At 41.7% G+C, this 21,540-nt stretch overlaps 1 protein-coding gene across 7 annotated transcripts in view; it reads left to right on the top strand.

Moving 5' to 3' along the window:
• Nucleotides 1-21,540, top strand: part of OSBP2 (oxysterol binding protein 2) — a 192,502-nt gene that overhangs the window by 123,870 nt on the left and 47,092 nt on the right. Inside the window, exon 1 of one of the 7 annotated variants that reach the window (XM_077874336.1) lies at nucleotides 3,176-3,209. The exons of the other annotated variants lie outside the window; for them this stretch is intronic. Coding sequence (XP_077730462.1) covers nucleotides 3,191-3,209 — 19 coding nt within the window. The 5' untranslated portion in view covers nucleotides 3,176-3,190. Of the gene's footprint in view, nucleotides 1-3,175; nucleotides 3,210-21,540 lie in introns of those variants that run through there. 7 annotated transcript variants of the gene reach the window in all.

Genomic DNA, 21,540 nt, shown 5'->3' on the forward strand with positions numbered 1-21,540 from the left:
AGCCTTGAGGATGCCCTCCCAGGGCGGTGCTCTTGAATGACACCAGGGCTTGCTCCTCTGAGAGACCTCGGGTCAGCAGCTGTTAAGGTTGAAGCCTTGCAAGCTGGTTAAGCCTCTGCCTGCAATTCCTAATGCTTGAAATTTGCATTATTGGAGATTTTACAGGAGTGAAACTTGCTGTTTACCTTGTTTCTGTTATAGTTTAAAACTCTAGGGAAAATATGGAATTCTTCAACTCTGTAGATATAGAAAGGTACAGACTCATTAAATTCACTTAACACTGATTTCGTTTGAAAGAATTCCTTTTAGAAATTAACTCCCTCTGATCTATAATAAGCCTGGTAATTAATTTTGCTGACTGGTTACACTAATGGCTTCGTGAGGCCCTCCCTGATGTAGGGCAGACATCTTCGAAGTTATAGACTCCAAGCCTCAATCTTGGAGTCAGGTTTAATCATGCAAATTCTGAAAACACATCTGAAGGGTGTTTGTAATTACAAACATTTGAGATTTATTGAGCTGGTGCTGTGACTTCATCTTGAGAATCCTTTACATAAACTGACAAGTGAATTTTATATAAAGTATGTCTTCTGATTTAAGATTAGTTTTAATTTCCAATTTTTATTTTACACAGAGTGTCCTTTTAAATAGTTTTTCTTCTGTTGGCCTGCCTGGTGATTTTCTTGGTTTCCATTCTCTAGAACATTTGCTGCTGGTAGGGAGCATTGGGCCTGGTGTCCATTTGCTTTCTGCTTTGTTGTGAGAGATGCTCACAGATGAGATGCTTTTTTTTTTTTTTTTTTTTTTTTGAAAGATTTTATTTGAGAGAGAGAGAGCATGCACAAAAGTGGGGAGAGGCAGAGGGAAAAGGAGAAAGAATCTGAAGCAGACTCCCCGCTAAGCGCAGAGCCCAGGGCTGATTGCACAATGGTGGAATCATGACCTGAGCTGAAACCAAGAGTCTTAACCAACTGAGCCACCCAGGCTTCCTGAGGATGCTCATTTTTGGTCTGGAAGGTCAAACAGCTGTACCTCAGAATTGTTGGCAGAGTAACCTCTGACTGCTAGATCCCTCCAGACTAGGCCTTCCTTCTTACGCCTCCTGTGACTCCCACTCTCCACAGTGGGTCTGGGGAAAAGAAGAGGAGGAGGTTGTGTGTGTGCGGGTACCCTGCTAAGCTCAGGGCCTGGAGCAGAGCTTGTTGGGCTGTGGGAGGAGGCCCAGGAGCCAGCACAGGGCTAAAGAGCAGCTAGGATTAGGCTTCTGTGTCAAGATGCCCTAGGGGCAGACTTCAGAGTGTGTCCCTCTGCTGCCCTGTGTGAGTCAACACCCTGCACCGACAAACAGAACATGTCTGTGGGCGGGATACTGCTTGCAAACCTGGCCAGCTAAAAAGAGCAGAGTGAGGAAAGCAGAGATGGGGACTTCAGGAGGCCCGTGGGTGTGGCAGACAGGGAGGGGCATGGGGCCCTCATCCCCAGCTTGCAAATGAGGTGAGACTGGCCTCTTCGTTTCAGACATAGAAAGGTATTGCAGTGAGAGGCTACTCTAGACACATTTCCCCTTAGAAAATAGTCCTAGTGAAATGGTGCAGGTTGAAGAACTAGCTGGGCTCACAGCCTGACCAGGGGATTAGGGGCCGATCTCCAGGCAGTGATCATTTAGGTGGCAGGATAGCATCTGAGCTTGTGGAGGCTCATCACATGGACTATTAACTGTGGGGGATGGTAGGGTTCCCACAGCGGATCCAGGGTGTCAGGAGACCTGAGCACCTATCCTGACTCTACTGCTGGGCTGTGTCACCATGGACCAGTCCCTATCCCCTTGTGGGCCTCAGTAGCTGCCACCTCTGTAAATGACAGGGGGAGGAGTGGGTTGGAAAGGGCTGATGCCTGTCTTGCTCTCAGGTCCCGCCCTAGGGAAGGGGAGCCCTGGGGAGTCCATTGACAGGAGGCTGCTCTTCAGCCAGTAATGGCCTGTTCAAACCTCACCTCCAGTGCTTGCCTGACCTTCAGCTAGCTTCGTAGCCTTTTTGATTTGCAATTTTCTTGTCTAAAACATGGCATTAAACCTACTTACCTGGCGAGGTTGCTGGGAGGTCAAAATGAGATAATATATATCTATACCTACTAATCCATCCATCAATCTGTGTGTCTCTGTCCTTCAAACAGAGCCGGGAACCACAGATGGGGAAATGCCCACTCGGGGTCTCTCATGAGCTCCGAATTCAGCTGTTGGCAGCTCACTCATTTACGTGTGTGTGTGTGTGTGTGCACGCACGCACGCACAGTTGTGTTTAGGATTTCTGCATTTTTTTGGAATGTAAAGTTCTAAAAGCACAAAATAGGGACCCCTTGCCCTGGCAAGGTAGACTCACCAGCAGAGCCAGGTGAGCTTGGACTGCCCGTGGCACTGCTGATGTCACAATTACCCATTTGTGGCCTCAGAGAGCCCCTGTATACCCATGAGCTAGTCTGTGTGGCTGTGATGAGTGCCAGGGCCTATTGTTTTGATGAGGGTTGCTTGTTTGTTTTTGCATCTTTGAGGCCTAGGACAGATACCATTCTCAGAGAAGGAGCCTCATAGAACATCAGCTGAGAAGTGCTGTTGGGTATGGTGTCTTTCAAAAAGTCACAGGGCAGGTGGTTCTTTCATTTTCCTTTTGGGACTTGCTAACATGTCCCATCTTGTGTTCCCCTGCATTGTGTTCCCAGGTGTCTGCTGGAATCCTTGGGAAGAAGGACAGGGGCATGAAGTGAGGGACTAGCTCTCTGTCCTAATCCCTTCGTATGTGTATACAGAATGGCCCCCCAGTGTGGTGCCCCAAGATTAGTATCTGTGACCTCATTGGGCCTGGCCTTACTGCCCACCCGGTCCGGCCTCCCACTCTGCTCTGCCCACTCGGCTGAACGTCCTTGCTCATCCCTCACATGTTAATCAGATTCATCCTTTGAGGCCCAGTGCCCATCCTAGATCCTCCTGAAGCTGCCCCAAACTCCTCAAGGCTGGAGGTGACCTCTCCCCTCAGACCTCTCCTGGGCCTCCCTTCTGCAGTAGACCTGGATTGAGTGCAAGTCTTGCCCTCTTCTGAGGCTTTAAGCACCCAAAGGTGAAGCCTGGGTTTCATCTGTGTCTGTGATGTGCCCCTGCACCCCCAGGACCTGGCATTTTGCAAATTGCTGTTCCATAATGAGCTTACCAGCTGAAAGTGAGTGGAGGGAAGAGCCATCTGAGGCTCAGTGGCCAGGAGCAATCTTGGCTGGGGTTTTCCCTTCCAGCAGGGTTCTCAACCTCCTGAGAACCCTCTGAGGGGTTTTCCTGGTTCACCAGAACTCTCTTGACTCAAGATTGGAGCAATGGGTGAAATCTGTCCTGCTCTGCCCCTTCTAGTGTTACTGTATATGGCAAGTGGCTCCCCTGGAACAGCAGAGGAAGCTCAGAGGTGTGAGGAAGGGGTTCTTAGGTGAACATGAGAGATCATAAAGAACTTCCTGGAGGAGGTAACAACCAGATGGGTGTTGGAGGATGCGGATAGGCAAGTGTTCACTTAGGTTTAAGTGAGGCGTCAGAGCCCATGACTGGCAAGAGGTGGAAGAAGGCCTCACTTTTTTTGTGGGTTGGATCAAAAAAGACAGGTAGGCAGGCGAGGAGGTGAGCCCTGCTGGCTCTGCAGGTGGTATATGGATTGTAGGAAGGAGGCTTTAGGGTAGCACTAACCCCATTTATGTCTTCCCTGGAAGGACATCTGGCCTCATGAGACGTCACCATTACTTGGTGCAATACATGGAAGAGGACATTCTCTCACAGACATGTTACCTTGTGGGAGCCTCTGCATACCTGTAGGCTGGGGGTGGTGAGCAATATGTATGAGAGCACTCCTCCCCTCCCCTTCCTGGCACATGGTAGCTGCTCATCATTATTACTGTTACTTTTGTGGGCTTGAAATGAGGGGGAATTTGAAGCCCTGGGTATACATAAGGGGCTTTATTGGTAGTAGCAAATAAGATGATTATTCTATCATTGTACTGTATCATTTTTTTTTTAAGATTTTATTTATTTGAAAGAGTAGGAGCAGTAGGGAGGGGAAAAAAGGAGAGGGAATGAGAGAAGCAGACTCCCCGCTGAGCAGGGAGCTCCACATAGGCCTGATCCTAGGACCTCAAGATCATGACCTGAGCTGAATGTAGACACTTACCCAAATGGGCCCCCCAGGCGCCCCTGTACTGTATCATCTATATCATTCTATAGATGGAGATGCCAAGACTAAAGGACTTTCAAATCATAGGCTTAAGTGGGACCCAGAGCCTTCATGCTCTGCCAGCACTGGCAGTGGAATGGAGGGTCAAGGGGCAGAGGAGGGCCAGCAGGGAATGGTTATAGACTGAGAGTCTGCTAGACTCTGAACAAGCCTGGCCTGAATAGAAGCCACAGTGGGTAAGGCTGGTGGCTGAATTTTTGGGCCAGAGCTTGGGAAGTATAAAGTGTGGCAATTTGGCCGGTGGGGATGGGGGATTCCTTATCGAAAGAGGCTAAATGCAGGGCAGACATTTCAAATGTTTCAATGCTTTTGAGTCAGAGTGAATAACAATAAATGGTAAAAGAGAAAAATTTGTCTTTTCTGTTAAGCAGAAAATCTGGCTAGTCATTCACTCTGTGCTAAGAACTGTCCCAGTAGCTGTGTGGGGTACACCATGTCCACAGCCAGGTGGCAGGAATTCAGCCCAGAAGGGATAGGCATGCTGGAGCCTGGCATGCATACTTCTGATCTACCATGCCAGTTCCTCTCCCCAAGAAGGAATGGACAATGGGCAAGGCCCTGGCTGGCCAGACTCAGAACACAGGAGGTAATGCCCAGTAGAGAAGAGCTGTGGCTCTCAGGAGTCCATGAGCTCTGAGGAAAGAAGCTGCCAGAGGACAGTGAGGTGAGCGGTAGGTGTAGGCAGGGAGCCCAGCATGGAGGGCCTGCTGTGGGCAGCTAGCTGAGGAGTGAGTTAGATGGGTTCTGTGCAGGGGTGCCCCAGGTAGAGAGGGCAACAGGTTGAGGGCAGTGAGGAGGGCTGCACACAGGAGAACATGTGGGTGTCATTGTGCGTGGGGGCAGGCCGGTCAGGTAGGGAAAGTGGAGAGCTAAAGGCAAGAGTCAAGGAGGAGGATGGAGAAAGGTGGGCAGAGCAGGTGTCCCCCAGTGCTGTGGACCTGCTGTGCAGAAGCCCATGTCTGCCAGTGGACTTCCTGTCTGTGCCAGCTCTGAGTCCTTGGGTGGCAGGTGGACCGCTATGCTGGATTTGGGGACTGAGAGAGGAAAGAGTCTTGAGCAGAAGTGACCTCTACTTGGAGGACAGTAGAGAATAGAAGCTGCCCCGGGCATTCGTGACTGTACCCTTGAACGGCAGCATGCCAGCGAGGAGGGTATTGGCAGTATGGAGGTAACAAGGCTGTAATGGGCCCTGGGGCTGCCCATCTGGGATTCTGGTGGCACTGGTGGCCCCAAGGAGTGTGGACAAGGTAGTGTGCTCTCTAGCTGGTTCATTGGTTTTTCACAGGTTGGTGTGTAGGGCTGCAATGAGCCCACTTGGTACCCATCTTTTGAAAACAATCTTTGACCTCTACTCATCCTGAAACTGTTGTAATATACTAAGTTTGTTAGAGCAACGCTCTTTTCTTTCACTTGCTATTATAATAAAAGCAAATCTACAGTGTCCATTATAAAAGGTGCCCCCTATGGTTGTGCAGTGAGCAACCTGCTTAACCATCCGCAACAGCCCTATTGATAGAAACGCTTACCAGGAGCAATGTTTGGCTAGCCCTGAGGACTACACAATGACCTCTGTTGCCTCTAGGTGAAGAGAGAGAGAGGGCTGCCCAGGTGCCACGCCGAGAGAGGCGACTTCAGGGTCCTGCCATAGGCCAACATGGGAGAAGGACCCGGAGGGGCCATTTAAACTATGTGGGGGAGGCTTCAGCGAGCCAGCAAAATAGAGAGAGGAGAGTCTAAGCCACTGTGGAGACAGGGGCAGCCTGAGTCAGGCTGCATGGGGACTGAGCGGTTTGCTCAGATCCCGATCCAGAGGGGTTTGCTCTAAGTACATCCTCCTCTGACCTCAGCAGAAGGTGTCCTATAACAGGCAGCACTGCCCTCTGCAGACACGGGTGGTTCCTCTGCCGCCTGGTTTTCCAGTAAAGTGCCAGTCAGCAGCAGCTGATTGAATAGATGAACAGTATGAATAAAGATGAAGTTATGGGCTTCAGGCTGCCAACGCTAAAATTTCCTTTTGTGTCCTGCTTTCCTCTGACGTATGTGTTGAATAATGACACCTGACGTGCATCTTCAGAAGTCGTAGCTGCTCAGGCTGGCTGGTGTGGTGAGGTCAAAGGAGGCCACAGGCTCAGGGAAGGAGGATCCCCACGTGAGCAGCTCCCTGGTCTGCCCAGTGTCCTCGAGGCCCTGGGCGGGAGTTGGTTAGTGGGCACATGTTTTCCCTGAGAGGCTAGAACTGACAGCCAGCAAAGCCCCCTGGGTCCCACCTTCTGCTGGGGATATATTTTTTAAAGGTTTTATTTATTCATGAGGGACAGAGAGAGAGAGGCAGAGACACAGGCAGAGGGAGAAGCAGGCTCCATGCAGGGAGCCCGACGTGGGACTCGATCCCCGGTCTCCAGGATCGCGCCCTGGGCTGAAGGTGGCACTAAACCACTGAGCTACCCGGGCTGCCCAGCTGGGGATATTTTTATATCAGAAGCAGTGCAGTCCATCTGGAGCAGGGCCCCAAGAGCGTGACTCTTGGTTCATTGACCATTTGCCTGATGAAATCCCACCCCCTTAAACCCACTCCTCACCTCCCCCAACACACACACACACACACACACACACACACACACACACACGCTTTGTTCTTGGCCAAACAGCTTCATCTGGGCTTCTGCACCCTGCACATTCATGATTTTTAAGGGTTGTTTACCATGAAAGCAACAATTCCAGATGTTCAAGATCCTGGTGTTTCCATAACTCCATTACCCTTCACGCCGCTGTTTTTAGGTCTCTATTTTTAGTTTTTTTTCCTTTATGTGAACATCCGTTTTACATCACTGAGAGACCAAAAAAAAAAAAAAATCATCATTCTCACGTGGCTGTACATCATAAGCACTTTCCCACGTTGCCACAGGCTTAATATGTATCTGTTGAGTGGCTGTGGAACATCTTTTCCTTCTGTTAGGCATTTCGGTTTTTCCCAGATTGTCACCACAGCCAAACTGCCGCCTGAGCATCTTTGGCATGTAAAATTTTTCTTGGGTGTCTCTTCCCGGGACAGATTCCCAGGAGTGTGATTGCTGAGCCCAGGGGCGATGTGACTGCTTCCCTCTGGCCCTCCATGGCCCTCAGCCGAAGTGTTGTGCTTCTCTCCACCTGCCCTCCACTAGCCTTCCATCATTCTGAGAGAGCATTTTTTAACCAAGCATAAAATTGTGCCTTGTTAGTGTTTTAGCTTGCATTTGACTAACCAGAAAGGATGAATTCATCCCCTCCCATCTCCCTCCTCTGCTAAGTTTGGTTATTATTTGTGGTTTACCCTTCTGTGGCTCATCAGCTGCACCTTTTCCTGCCCTTGTGCGGAAACCCAAAGGGGAGCGTTATGAATGTTGTTGCTTTCTGTCGCACCTGGCTGGAACCCAATCCTGACAGGACTTCCCCGGACCCCAGCACTACCCTACTTTGCTTCATGGGTGGGGTTCTGAGGAATGGTCCTTGGATTTGTCCGTTCCCTGGCCAGATCTGCTGCACAAACTTGTGGCGTTCTTGTTTAAAAATTATTAAGAGTTTCAAGAGGGAGACAGCTGTACGTTGAACCAAGCATGGGGCCCTTCTGACTTTGGGTCCTGAGAGATGGTACAGGTCACATGCCTGTGACAGCCTCCCTGCCCCCACCCTCTGGACTCCTCTAATTAGAAGTGGACCAAGTTTGGAAGTGGCTTGCCTGACTGCTGTACCCATAGTCCAGCTTCCCCAGGACCCGCTCCAGATGCAGAGGTTCCAGATCCAGATATAGATGGACTTCTGACATGGGACCCCACCTCCTGCTGCTCTTGACTGACAATGGCCATGCATCCTGCCAGGTCTGCTCCACCCTAGACTTAGTCATCTTTACCTCAGTGGCCCTTTCTGTGCCCTCATACACCTCATGCTGACCCCTAGAGGCTCTTTCTGGTGGAGAGCTGTCCCTTCTGGTCATCTTTGTCTTAACTTTCGCCAAGCAAAACAAGCAGCATCTCACTGCTCTGAATATTTGGTGCTGTTCTTCCTGTGTGCGCTTTCACCTTTGCCTCTCCCACTTCTGTCTTACTTTCTCCCTCCTGAGCCTTTCCATGTCAGCCCAGGGCCAGGAGGAACTGTTAACACTTTATGTAATGAGAAGCTGCTCATCCAAGTGGCAGCAGATAACTGCTGAGAATCAGTAGCTAGTTGCACTTGCTGGTAATTGGAAATGTCAGGCTGTCTCCCTGGTCACCTTCCTCACCTTTCCCCACCAAACAGTATAGGTTCCAGGAGTGGAGATAGGGGAGGGAGTGTTAACTTTGCGGGGCAGGGAGGATGGGCATGAAAAATGGTGGCATTCTGAATGGAACAAATGGATTTCCACCGAAGGAGGGTATGTGAATCCTGTTGTGTGTTCTGAGTAGTGGCATTCTGCAGGGGACTTGGGGGGGCAACTCCTGGGATGCGTCTCCTGCCTTCTCCCTGTGAATTACATAGAATTTAGAGCTTTTTAAATGGCCCTTGGTTTGATTAAGCTCTTAGTCTCATGAGAAATGTGGCCTTACACGTGTGGGCTTTTGTTTTGTATTGTTTGTTTTTACGTATTTGAAAGTTGTTTTTTTTTTAAAGACTTTATTTATTCACTCATGAAAGACACAGAGAGAGAGAGAGAGGCAGAGACACAGGCAGAGGGAGAAGCAGGCTCCATGCAGGGAGCCCGACCTGGGACTCGATCCGGGGTCTCCAGGATCATGGCCTGGGCCAAAGGCAGATAGATGCTCAACCGCTGAGCCACCGAGGCATCCCCATATTTGAAAGGTTGAATCAGGAAGGTGTCTATGTGAATTTCAGAAGCATTCAGTTACCCACACAAAGGAAAATCGTGTAGCCACAGAATCCATGACTATCACAGTTGGAGAGATCTTGCAAGTGATTTGCCCAATCCCCATGGTACAGACCAAGGGAACTGAGGCCTGGAGACACACAGTTGGGCACAGTCGGGAATCCACAAAGCCAGCCATCCACTGCTAGAGACCACAGGATGCAGTCCCAAATTATTGCCATTTGGCTGTTAAAATAATTTTTGACATTTTTTTCTAGATTACAAAGATAATTCATGCTCAGTGTAGAAAATTTAGGAAGGAAAAAGCACTTTGAAGAAAATAAAAAGTACCTTTAATTCTACACAGAGAGAACCACAAATAATTTTAATCAGATTATTTAATGCATCTTTGAGGACTTTTTCTCTTTCAACATTATGTTTCTAAGATTTATCTACATTGTTGGATATGGCTGTTGTTCATTCATTTCCATGGCTTCTAATAATCTTTTGTGTGACTCTATCACAATACCATGGACCCTTCCTCTATTGATGGACATGAGATTTATTTCTGGTACTTAACAGTAATGAACTTTGCTGCTACCATTATTCTACACATCTCCAGAACACATGTGTAAAAGTTTGCTGGGGGATACCTGGGCAGGCCATTTCCAGTCATGGCATATATGAATGATGAGTTTTGAAAAATACCACCAGATTGTTTTTCAAAGTGGTTGTACTGACTTAACTTCCCATTAGATAAGTGTGGGTGAGTTCCCTTTGATTATCATCCTCTTTGACACTTGGTATTGACGTGTACTTTTGCAAATCTGATGGCCCTAAAATGGTATTTCTGTGTAATCTTATTTGGCATTTCCTTGGTATCAAAATAGTGTGTTTTATTGGTAAGTATATGTTTCTTCTTATGTGAAATGCACTTTTCTGTTAGTGGTTTGTCCTTTTCTTATATATCTGTAGGAGCTCTTTATATGATCTGGATACCAACTGTCAGTGATAAGCTTTTACTTTATTTTATTTTAAATATTTTATTTATTTGTTTATTCATGAGAGACACGGTGAAGCAGAGACATAGGTAGAGTGAGAAGCAGGCTCCCTGCGAGAAGCCTGACGCAGGACTCAATCCCAGGATCCTGGCATCACGACCAGAGCCAAAGGCAGATGCTCAACCAATGAGCCACCCAGGTGCCCCAGTGATAAACTTTTAGTTTGTATTTTTATATCATCTTGCTTATGATGTCTTCTGATGAATACATTTTTATTTTTTTATTTTTTTTTAAAGATTTTATTTATTCATGAGAGGCACAGAGAAAAAGAGAGAGGCAGAGACACAGGCAGAGAGAGAAGCAGGCTCCATGCAGGGAGCCGGATGTGGGGCTCGATCCTGGGTCTCCAGGATCACGCCCTGGGCGGAAGACAGGCACTAAACCGCTGAGCCACCCAGGGATCCCCTGATGAATACATTTTAAAATAGCTTTATTGAAATATTCATATACCATACAAGTAAGTCACTCATATAAAATGTGTAATTCAATTTTTTTAATATAGTCACAGGGTGCACAATCATCATCACAATCTAATTAAAGAATATTTTTGTCCCTCCTAAAGGAAACCATAGCAGTCATTCTCAATTCTTTCTCCCTCTACCAACCCTAAGTAACCACTGATCTACTTTTTGTCTTTATAGATTTACCTATTCTGGATATTTCATATAGATGTCATATATTTTTGTGTCTGACTTCTTTCACTTAGCATATGTGTTGTTGTTTTTTTAATTTAAATTCAATCTGCCAACATATAACACCCAGTGCTCTCCCCATCAAGTGCCCTTCTTTAGTGCCCGTCACCGAGTCACCCCATACCCCCACCCTCCTTAACATAATGTTTTTAAGGTTTATCCATATTGCATGCATCAGTACTTTGTTCCTTTTTTTATCGACATGTAATATTTCATTATGTGGTTCTATCACATTTTATCTATTCATCAAAGTACAGATAGGCACTTGTGCTATTTCTCCTTTTTGGATATTATGAATAACACTGCTGTGAATGTCAGTGTATAAGTTTCTGTGTGGATGTGTGTTTTCATTTCTCTTGGGTAGATGCGTATGAGTGGGATTGCTGGGTCATATGGTCATATTGCTGGGTTGTGACATTTAACTTTTAAAGGCACTGCCAAACTCTTTGTTACAGCAACTGCACCATATTACGTTACCAAGGTCAGCAGTGTATTAGGGTTGCGATTTCTCCATATCTTTACCAACACTTGTTCCTTTCTGATTATCATTATTATTATTGCCATTTTTTTATTATTGCCATTTTAGTGGGTATGAAGTGATATCTCATTATTTTGATTTTCATTTTCCTAATGACTAAGAATGTTGGGCATTTTTCCTGTACTTATTGGCTATTTATATATCTTCTTGGGAGAAATGTTTATTTTAATCCTTTATCTATGTTTTATTTGAGTTATTTGCTTTTTATTGTATGAGTTCTTTGTATTTTCTGTATGTCTTTTATCAGATACATCATTTGCAAATGTTTCTCCCCATTCTGAGGATTGTCTTCTCACTCTTTTGATGGTATCATTTGTAGCACAAAAGTTTTTAATTTTGTTGGTGTCTGATTTATCTGTTTTTTCTTTTGCCACTTGTGTTTTGGTGTCATATCTAGGAATCCACTGCCTAATCCAAATCCATGAGGATGAAGTTTGGATGTTTACTTCTAAGAATTTTATACTTTTAGCTCTTAACATTTAGGTATATGATCCATTTTGAATTAGTCTTTGTATATGATGTGAGGTAGGGCTCCGTCTTCGTTCTTTTGGATGTTTTCCAGCATCATTTATTGAAAACACTATTCTTTTCTCTATTTAATTGTCTTAGCATCCTTACTGAAAATCAACTGGCCATAAATGTAAAGGTTTGTTTCTAGATTCTCGATTTTGTCCCATTGATCTATAATATCCTAATGCCATTACTACACTGTCAATAGACACTCTTAATTTTAATGTAGTTGAATTTACCAGTCTTATGATAAATTCAGTTTTAGGTTTCTGTCTAGAGATAACATATTTTTCTATATTTTCTTCTTAAAAGTTTTAAGGTTTCACAGTGAAGTCCTTAACACATCTAGAATTGGTTTCTGGATAGGATTCGAAATCTGTAGTTAATTTCATTTTTCTCCATATGATCAATTATTTGGCCCAGTACTGTTTATTGAGCAGTCCTTTTTTTCTCCCACTGATCTGCTCTACTACCTCTGGCAGCTATGAAAGTTCCACATAGGGGCAGCCCGGGTGGCTCAGGGGTTTAGCGCCTGTCTTTGGCCCAGGGCCTGATCCTGGAGACCCAGGATCAAGTCCCTCATCAGGCTCCCTGCATGGGGCCTGCTTCTCCCTCTGCCTGTGTCCCTCTCTCTCTCTCTCTCTCTCTCTCCTTGTGTCTCTCATGAGTAATAAATAAAATAAAATATTAAAAAAAAAAAAAAAAGAACCACATATGCTTGGATCTATTTGGGACTCTCATTTCATAGTGCAATTTTTCCCTTTTACCATTATCACACTGCCTTAAGTACTTTATTATACATTTTGATATCTTGTAGATCAAGTCTGGCAGCTTATCAGGGTGATGTAATATTTATTTCTATTTTACATATGGGAAAACTGAGTCTAGAGAGGTTACATCCCAGGCCATACTGCTAGTGACTAGCAGAGCCAGGCTTGTTTGAACTTGGGCAATTAGGATTACAGTGCATGCTCTTAGTCTCTAAAATCTGCATACCTGAACAACAATCATATACAAATGGTACTTGTTCTACCAGCTGAAAGTTTAAGACTTTACCCTTTTCACTTTATTTGCCAGGCAAAGGGAAGGTAAGTAAATTTTAAATATAATAAGATCTGGTTCATTTGAGGTTTTAATCCTCTCGTCTTTCCCTACTTGGGATATTTCAGGGAAAGCTTTCCAAAGATATTTACCACCAGTTTGATATTTTGGGGTAATTTTCTAGGCAAAGATGCAGGTGTAGTCAAGAGAAGAGCTGCCTGGAAAGCAGGTAAGACATAGCAGGACAAGTAACCTGTGGTTAGGACAGAGTGGGCAGTTGGGACAGGAGAGACACCAGAAACCCCAAGAAGTGGTAATGACTGGAGTTCTGGGTTGATGTTGACTGGAGAATGAGGCTTGGGGACTTAATGATCCTTAGAGACTGCTGCTTGTGTCCCTGGCACCCCACAGGGTAGCCGGCACATACAGTCAACACATTGAGTGAGTAATGTGATTAAGGAACCAATTCAGCAGATTCAAGATGTGAAATTGAATTTCTGTGTCTCCTAGCTGTCAGCTATCAGTCTTTTTGAGTGATATGGTGTGCTGGGGATCAGGGGACAAAGTTCTCACTCCAATCCCAAAGTAGATAGCTTATCCTGAGCCCCAGTGGACCTTGGCTTCCTTATCTGTTACATGCTGGGGGGATAGGGGGCAGAGATATGGCTCTTTGAATTCCTGCAGTGATGCAGAAGCAAGGGAAACCACCAAAACCCCTCTTGCAGGGGACTCCCTGCCACACCCCTGTGAGAAGGAGGCAGGCCATGCATTCCAGTTGTGTGCTGGTTTATAGGTACAGCTTGTGGCCAAACTGTGTGCCAGCTGCTCACTCACATTGCACTCAAACAGAAACTGAGCTTGTAATGTGGTTCTTTGCAGGTTCAGGATGGGAGTGAAGCCCAGGAAATGAGAGAAGCAATCTGATCCATAGGATCATGGGAGCTAAACCTTAGTGCCAGCATTACCCAGGTTCCTTCCTCTGTAGTCCTCATCTGTTGATGGACATTTAGGTTGTTCTTATTTTGTGGCCACTATGAGTAATGCTACTATGTAATAAACATTCACACACAAGTTTTCGTGTAGACATATGTTTTCATTTTTCTCGGATGTATACTTAGGATAGGATTGCTAGGTTATATAATAACTGCCAAATTTTTTTAAAAAGATTTTATTTATTTATGTTGACAGAGATATAGAGCCAGAGAACACAAGTTGGGGGGGATGGCAGAAAGAGAGAGAGAGAGAGAGAGAGAGAGAGAGAGATTGAGAGAAGTAAGCTCCCCACTGAGCAGGGAGCCTGACTCAGAGACTCAATCCCAGGATTCTGGGATCATACCTGAGCCAAAGGCAGACATTTTACCAACTGAGCCATCAGGTGCCCCTGTCAAACTGTTTTTTTACAGCAGCTGTGCTATTTTATATTCCCATTAGGCGGGAGGTTCCAGTTTTTCTGCGTCCTTACCAACACTTAATATTTTTTTCTTTTGGTGACTAATGATACTGAGCACTTTTTCATGTGCTTATTGGCTATCTATATATCTTCTTTGGAGAAATGTCTGTTCAAATCCTATTTTTAAATTTTATTTTACTATTTAATTACTTATTTTCAAATCCCATTTTTTTCTTTTTCTTCTTTCTTTCTCTCCTTTCTTTCTTTCTTTCTTTCTTCCTTTCCTTTCCTTTTTTCTTTTTCTTTTTTTCTTTCTTTCTTTCTTTCTTCCTTCCTTCCTTCCTTTCTTTTCTTTCTTTCTTTCTTTCTTTCTTTCTTTCTTTCTTTCTTTCTTTCTTTCTTTCTTTTTCTTTCTTTCTTTCTTTCTTTCTTTCTTTCTTTCTTTCTTTCTTCCTTCCTTCCTTCCTTCCTTCCTTCCTTCCTTCCTTCCTTCCTTCCTTCCTTTCTTTCTTTCTTTCTTTCTTTTCTTTCTTTCTTTCTTTCTTTCTTTCTTTCTTTCTTTCTTTCTTTCTTTCTTTCTTTCTTTCACATGGAGCCAAACTCAGGACTTGAACTCATGACCATGAGATTAAGACTTGAGCCAAGATCAAGAGTCAGACACTTAACCAATTGAGCTACTCAGGTACCCCTCAAATCCCATTTTTAAATTAGGTTATCTTTCATTGATATTTGAATGTTAAACTAACCTTGCATTTGTGTAATAAACTTCAATTAATTAAGATGTATTATCCTTTTTATATACCGTTGGATTATATCTGTTTAATACTTTTTTGAGGATTTTTGTGTCTTTGTTCATGAGGAATATTGGTCTATAGGATTTTTCCTTGTTTGTTTTGTAATGTCCTTGCCTGGTATCAGATAATTCTAGTATCAGGTAATTCTGACCTTATGAAATGAATTGGGAAATATTCCCTCCTCTTTAATTTTCTGACAGAGTCCATGTAGAATTGATATTGTTTTTTCCTTAAGTGTTTGGTAGAACTTGTCAGCAGATCCTTTTTAGCCCTGAGTTTCCTTAAAGATATTTAACTATAAGATCAATTTCCTTAATAGACTATTCAGATTATTTATTTATTTATTTTTTACTGAGTAATTTGCAGTATTTTTGTGTCTCAAGGATTTACTTCATCTAAGTTGTTGAATCTGTGAACACATAGTTGTTCACAATATTTCCTTCTTACCCTTTAATATCTGCAGTGATGTCCCCTCTTTCATTGCTGATATTGGTAATTGGTTATACCTTTTTTTTCTCCTCAAACTGGCTAGAAGTGTATAGATTTTATTGATATTTTCAAAGAATCAGACTTTGGTTTTATTGGTTTTATCAACTGTTTTTCTTAAATACTCTTTAAAAACATATATATTGTAGATACCCTTTAAAAAGTAAATTGAGGGGATCCCTGGGTGGCTTAGTGGTTTGGAGCCTGCCTTCGGCCCAGGGTGTGATCCTGGAGTCCCGGGATCAGGCTCCCTGCATGGAGCCTGCTTCTCCTTCTGCCTATGTCTCTGCCTTCTCTCTCTGTGTCTCTCGTGAATAAATAAATAAAATCTTTAAAAAAAGGTAAATTGAATCATACTATAATACTGTTCTACCTTGATCTTTTTCTTTGACTATGTCTTCAAGTTTTTTTCATATCACACAGAAGCTCATGGATTGTTAGAGAACAATGTTAGAGAACATCTTTGTAATACTCTGTTATATGCATGTATCATAGTTTAGTAACCAGTCCCTTCTAAGGGGCATTTAGGATGTTTATAGACTTGTTACTATTGCAAACAATACTAAAATGTAATTTTTTTAAGTTTTATTTATTTAAGTAATCTCTACACCCAGCATGGGATTTGAACTCACAATCCAGAGATCGAGAGTCCATGTTCCTCCAACTGAGCCAGCTAGGCAACCCTGAAATGTACATTTATTATATATCAGTCTTTGGTCACATCTGCATGTGTATCTACATATCTGTAGAATATATTACTACACCTGGATCAGTGAGTGGTTATCCATTTTTGTCTTTTTAAATCAACTTTATTGATGTATAATTTAAGTACAATCAAATGTACTGACTTTAACCATTCTGTGAGTTTTAACAATGTATATATATACCTGTATAGCCACCACCCCAAATAAGATATAGAACATTTTTATCATCCCAAAAAGTTTCCTCATGCCCCTTTGCAGCCAATGCCCTTCATGCCTAGCTCCGGACAACCACTGATCTTTTTGCACTATAGTTTTATTTGTCTAGAATTTTATATACTGGAATCAGACAGGAGTGTGTGTGACTTCTTTCATTCAACACAATGTTTTTGAAGTTCATTCTTGTGTGAATACATAATTTATTCTTTTTTATTGGTAATTTTCCATATGCTACAATTGTCCATTCACCTGTTAATGGACATACAGGTTGCTTCCAGTTTGGGGCTTCTATGAGCCAAAAAGCTGCTATGAACATTTAAAATGCATGTATTTTTGTGGACATCAATTTTTACTTCTCTTAGGTATACTTATAAGAAGAATTGTGGGTCATCTTGTAAGTGTACGATTATCTTTATAAGAAATTGCCTGTTTTCCCAAATGGTTGGTACCATATTACATCCCAATTAGCAATGTATGGGAGTTCTGTTGCCCTACATCCTGCCAACACTTGCTACCATTATTTTTTTTTAAGTTGCCTATTCTAATGAGCATGTAGCATCTTATTGTAGTTTTAATTTATTTTTCATTGATTAATGATGTTGAGCATCTTTTCATGTACTTATTAATCATTTGTATATATTCTTTCATAAAGTACCTTTTCAAATCTTTTGCCTATGGGGGGGGGCTGTTTGCCTTATTATTGAGTTTTGGCAGTTCTTTATGTATTCTGAATACAAGTTCTTTTTCAGGAATATGTACTAAGAACAAGTTCTCCTAATCTCTGATTTATCTTTTCATTTTTAATGCTGTCTTTCTGAGAGCACAGGGTTTTAATTTTGATTAGAACCATTTGTCAGTTCTTTCATGATTGTGCTTTTTTTGCATTCTAAGAAATTTTTTTGGCCACTTCAAAATAGCCCCATTTCCTTCTGGATGTTTTGTAGTTTCAGCTTTTATATTTAGTTGTAAGATCCACCTTCAGTTCATTTTCTGTATGGTGTGAGGTAGTTGTCAAGGTTATTTTCTTCTCCATGTGAATGTTCAGTTGTTAAGTACCATTTTCTTTAAAAAAATAAAGCATTTCTCTCACTGACTTACCTTAACACTTTTGTTGAAAATCAGTTGATTACACATGCATAGGTCTGTTTCTGAACTCTATTATGTCCCATTATACATTTATCCTTATGCCAATACTATACTGTCTTGATTACTCTAGCTGCATAGTAAATCATGATATCAGGTAGCCTAAGTCCTCCAGCTTTGTTCTTTTCCCAAATGGTTTTGGCTCTTCCTTGTTCTTTGATTTCTATATAAATTTTAGAATTGGCATGTCAGGGATCCCTGGGTGGCTCAGGGGTTTAGCGCCTGCCTTTGGCCCAGGGCACGATCCTGGAGTCCCGGGATCGAGTTCCGTGTCGGGCTCCTGGCATGGAGCCTGCCTCCCCTCTGCCTGTGACTCTGCCTCTCTCTCTCTCTCTATGTCTATCATAAATAAGTTTTAAAATCTTAAAAAAAAAAAAAAAAAGAATTGGCATGTCAGTTCCTACAAAAAAGTCAGCTGGGATGTTGATTGGGATTGCATTCAGTGTATAGATCAATTTGTGGAGAATTGACATCTTAATGACATTGAAGTTTCTAATTCATGAACATGATATTTGTTTATTTATGTTTTCTTTAATTTCTCTAAGCTATGTGTTTTCTTGCGCAGATTTTGTTAAATTTGCCTGTCAGTATTTACTGGTTTTGTTGCTATTATAAACAGTATTTTTAAATTTTTATTTTCCAGCTATTTGTTGGTATTATAGAAATACAATTGTTGTATATAACCTTGTATTCTGCTATCTTGCTAAATTCACCTGTTAGTTCTAGTGGCTTTTCTTTGGATTCCTCAGGATTTCCTGTATAGGTGATCGTGTTGTCTGTACCTAAAGGCCTTTGACCTCTGCCTTTCTAACTTGTATGCTTTGGTTTCTTTTCATTTCCTTTTTGCACTGGCAAGGACCTCCAGTGTAATATTGAATAGAGGTGACTTGCCTTGCTCCTGATCTTAGGGGAAAAAGTTCAACTTTTCATCATTAAGTATGAAGATAACCGTAAGATTGTCATAGATGTCTTATGTAATGGTGGGAAAGTTTCCTTTTTCTTCCAAGTGTTCTGTGTTTTTGTCTTAAATGGGTATCGAGTTTTGTCAAATGCTTTTTTTTTTAGTATTTATTGTGTTAATTATATATTTTTCTTTATACTGTTAATATGAATTGTATTAATTTAAAATGTTAAACCTTGCATTCCTGAAATAATCCCTGCTTGTTCATAAGGTATTATCCCTTTTAGCTGAATTTTTTTGGCTAATATTTTGACAGGGAATTTTGCTTCCATATTCATGAGGGATCTTAAGCTGTAGTTTTCTTGTATTGTCTTTGTCTGCTTTTGGTATGTGTATTACTGGTATTTCATAAAATGAGGTAGTAATGCCTCGTAAGATAACTGAGAATTGTTTCTCCCTCTTCTTCTTCTTCTTTTTTTTTTTTTTTGACAAAATTTGTATACTAATTGTATTACTTCTTCCCTAAATATTTGGTAGGATTTCACCAGTGCAGCCATTTGTACCTGAGTTTTCTTTGAGGAAAAGGTTTTTAATTTTAAATCCAGATTCTTCATAACAGGCTTTTTTAGTGTGTCATTTCTGGTAATCTCTTCTTTCAAGAACTATTCCATGTCATCAAAGGTATTATACTTATTGGCATAATATTTTACATAATAGTCTTTTAATATCCCTTTAGTGCCAATAAGAGTTGTAGTGATGTACTTCTTTCATTTCTGTTATTGGTAATTTGCATTTTCCTTCTTTCTTGATAGTTCTAGCATGTCAATTTCCTGATCATTTCAAAGAAAATCTTTTCAAAGCTTTAAATCTTTCCATTGTTATTCTGTTTTCTACTTCACTGATTTCTGCTCTTTATCATGTTATTCCTTCTACTCATTTTGAGTATAGGTGCTTTTCTTTTTCTAGTTTCTTAAGGTGGAAGCTTAGATCATCCAGAAATAGTTCGTCATAAATAGATTTTTTTAGATCTATTATCACCTTAGATCATCATAAATAGATCTTTTAAACTTTTCTTCTTTTGTATAATAATTATGTAAATCTATGCATTTCCCTCCAAGCACTGCTTTAGCTGCATCCCACAAAATTGATATGTTACATTTTCTTCATCACTCATTTCAGAATATTTTCTAATTTCCTGTGTGGTTTTTTATTTGATCCGTCAGTTATTTGGAAACTGACAGACACGGAAGTGTGTGTATTTGAGTATTTAACAAAGAACACACATTTTATAATGTAAATTTAAGACCTGATTTGTGGCCCAGCATAGGCACTGATATGGTAAATGTTTAATGTATTGTTGAAAAGAATGCGTATCCTGCCATTGCAGGGTTGTAGTGTTCTATAAGTATCCATTAGGTCACGTTGACTGATAAAGGATACTTCGAAGATTCATGTCCTTATTCAAATCCTTTTTTTTTTTCATTTTTAAAAAAATTTTTTATTGGTGTTCAATTTACCAACATACAGAATAACCCCCAGTGCCCGTCACCCATTCACTCCCACCCCCGCCCTCCTCCCCTTCTACCACCCCTAGTTCGTTTCCCAGAGTTAGGAGTCTTTACGTTCTGTCTCCCTTTCTGATATTTCCCACACATTTCTTCTCCCTTCCCTTATATTCCCTTTCACTATTATTTGTATTCCCCAAATGAATGAGAACATATAATGTTTGTCCTTCTCCGACTGACTTACTTCACTCAGCATAATACCCTCGAAGATTCATGTCCTTATTCAAATCCTTATTCACTTTATTTCTATCAATCCCTAAGAAAGTAGTATTGAAATCTCTAACCATAATTGCAGGTTTGTCTCTTTTTCCTTTCATTTCTGTTTTTGTTTCCTGTACTTTTCAAACTCTGCCAAAAGTTGCCTGTGCATTCAAGAGTTTGGGTCGTTTTGATGAATTGGTGTCTTTTGTCATTCTGAAAGTTTCCTCTTTATCTCTGTCCTCAAGCCTCCTTTTGGATGCTGATCTTGTAATTGCTGTTATTGCTGTTTGCCTGATGTTTCTTTTTTCCAGTCTTTTACTTTCAGCCCCTTGGAATCTTTATTTTTTTTTTTTTTATTTTTTCCCTTGGTATCTTTAAAGTTGTGTTTATTGTAGAAAGCATATGGTTGGTTATTTTATCTATGCTTTTATATTTACAGGATTCTTTGTAGATAGCATATCATGAGTCTTGCTTTTTTTCCCAGTCTGATAAAGTCTCTGACATTTAATTAGAGTGTCGAGACCATTTTCATTTAGTGTAATTATCGATATGGTTGGGTTTAAATCTACCATTTTGCTATTTGTTTTGGTCTCTTCTATTTCCAAGCACTTTTTTTTCCTCCTTGCCTGCCATCTGTGGTATAATTTTTGTATTCCATTTTTCCTCTTTACTAACCCATAACTATACATCTCTCTTCTTGGTAGGTTGCTCTAGGGTTTACATTACATATCTTTAACATATCACAGTCTTCCTTCAAATCCTTTACTATTTCAGCTCTTAAGAACCTTATAATGATGCTCTTCTATTGCCCTCATCTTCTCCACTGTGTTTTATTTTACTTTTAAAGATGATATAAAACCTACAATATACTTTTTTCTTGCTCTATACAGTCATTTATCTCAATGTGAAATTTAAAAGTGAGAAAACCAGCATCTTTTACATTTACTCACATATTTATCTTTTTTAGCACTTCTCATTCTTTTGCTGGGATCTGAGTTTCCATTTGGTATCATTTTCTCTCAGATTGAAGAACTTCCTTTAACATTTTACAGCACAGTTCTCAGCCAGCTGCAGATTCTCTCAGGTTTTATCTTTCTTTCTACTTTATTTTTGAAAGACTTTTTATGAGCTATATAATTCTAGGGTTTTTTTTCTTTCAGACTATAAAGAAGCTGTTTCTTCTTTGTCTTCTGGCTTATGTGCCCACTGCCCTGGCATATCCC

The sequence above is a fragment of the Canis aureus genome, chromosome 27 (assembly GCF_053574225.1).
Source record: "Canis aureus isolate CA01 chromosome 27, VMU_Caureus_v.1.0, whole genome shotgun sequence".
In the NCBI taxonomy this organism is placed as follows: domain Eukaryota; kingdom Metazoa; phylum Chordata; class Mammalia; order Carnivora; family Canidae; genus Canis; species Canis aureus.